The sequence below is a fragment of the Myotis brandtii genome, unplaced genomic scaffold (genome assembly GCF_000412655.1).
Source record: "Myotis brandtii unplaced genomic scaffold, ASM41265v1 scaffold53, whole genome shotgun sequence".
In the NCBI taxonomy this organism is placed as follows: domain Eukaryota; kingdom Metazoa; phylum Chordata; class Mammalia; order Chiroptera; family Vespertilionidae; genus Myotis; species Myotis brandtii.
The window spans coordinates 579969-581420 of NW_005369942.1; the positions used below are offsets into that span (position 1 = coordinate 579969).

At 55.1% G+C, this 1452-nt stretch overlaps 1 protein-coding gene across 1 annotated transcript in view; it reads left to right on the forward strand.

The window, feature by feature from the left end:
- Positions 1-231: 231 nt before the first annotated feature.
- Positions 232-1452, forward strand: part of MAML3 (mastermind-like transcriptional coactivator 3) — a 382444-nt gene continuing 381223 nt past the window's right edge. The window contains exon 1 of the mRNA XM_005877771.2: positions 232-1444. Coding sequence (XP_005877833.1) covers positions 1319-1444 — 126 coding nt within the window. The 5' untranslated portion in view covers positions 232-1318. The remainder of the gene's footprint in view (positions 1445-1452) is intronic.

The following is a 1452-nucleotide window of genomic DNA, read 5'->3' on the forward strand; positions in this document are numbered from 1 at the left end:
GTTCTGCAATATAATGCATAAATGTATAACAGCAACTTGGGCTAGCTTGATACCTCTCTTGGAATAAGGAAATCCAGCCAGGCGTGTCCATGTGACCCTCTCCTCCCCCCCCCCCCCCCCGCGTGTGTACACACACACACACACACACACACACACACACACACACACACGTTAAAAGTTAATTCATTCCCAAGATCCCCCAGAATCTTTCTTTTTCTCTGTTCTGGCAGCTCTGGTTCCTAGCCTGGGTTGTAGTGAGCTTGGGGGCGTGGGAGGGGCGGGAAGCGGGAGGCCAGGGAGGCGGGAGCCGGGAGGCGGGCACCCGGCGCCGGTGTGTGTCGCGCCCGCTCCTGCCGGGTGAAAGTCCGGGCCGGGTTTTGCACCGTGCCCCCGGGCTTGTCTCACGGCCTCCAGCCGCCGCCGCTGCCGTGTTTACTGAGCTCGCGCGTCCTGATATCACTCCGCTGGCATGGAGGAGGAGGAGGAGGTGGAGGAGCGAGAGGAGGAGGAGGAGGCGGCGGCGGCGGTGGCGGCGGCGAGCAGTTGATCATTGTGATGGTGGCAGGAGCAGCGGCGGCAGCGGCAGCCCAGCCGAGCGTTAGGGGCTGCTCTCCGCGCGGCGTTTTGCAAAGGACTTCACCGATCTACTTTTGCAGTCGCCTCGGACTGTCCATGTGTTTACTTCCCCCAGCCCGAGGATTCGCTATCTAGGATCCTGTGAAATGCAACTGAGCAGCCAAAGTACTTTGAGAACACGGGGCGGCATAAACACCAAAACTTTTTTGTGGAAGGAAAATGCAATAAGCAAGCTTGCCGTTTTCCGATGCGGTGTGGAGTGAGTGTGTGTCGCGCGTGTCCGCACTGGAGGCATATGCTTGTGTGTGTACATGGGGTGTGTTTTTCGGTACGTAGGGAGAAAATGCTTGCCAACCACCGGAAATCTCCTGGAATTTATTAGAAAATAATGGATTATAAAAAGAAGGCAGGAGAGGAGCGGATCTCCCCTTGAGTTGCAACCCGATTTGCTGCTGGCTCAGTTTTGTTGTGATTCTTTTTGTTGATAGGTGTCTGATGGCATTCTGATCCCCCCTTTTTTTCTCCTTGAGCTTTACAGTTTTTACAAAAAAGGGAAACAAAAAACCACCCCAAAATCTCTCCCCCCCCTTTTTTTTGCCCCGTCGGGATTGCTGTTTCCATCCATGTGCTTGCGTCTCCCCCGCGTTCCACTTAAACTATTTTAATCCTTGGACCCAAGGAGGAGGCTGATAGGGGGGTGGATAAAAAAAGTTCTTCCAAAATAGTGTGCCCGGGGAGCAGGATGGGGGATTTCGCAGCCCCCGCTGCTGCCGCGAATGGCAGTAGTATTTGCATCAACAGTAGCCTGAACAGCAGCCTCGCCGGGGCCGGGATCGGTGTGAATAATACTCCCAATAGTACTCCAGCTGCTCCGAG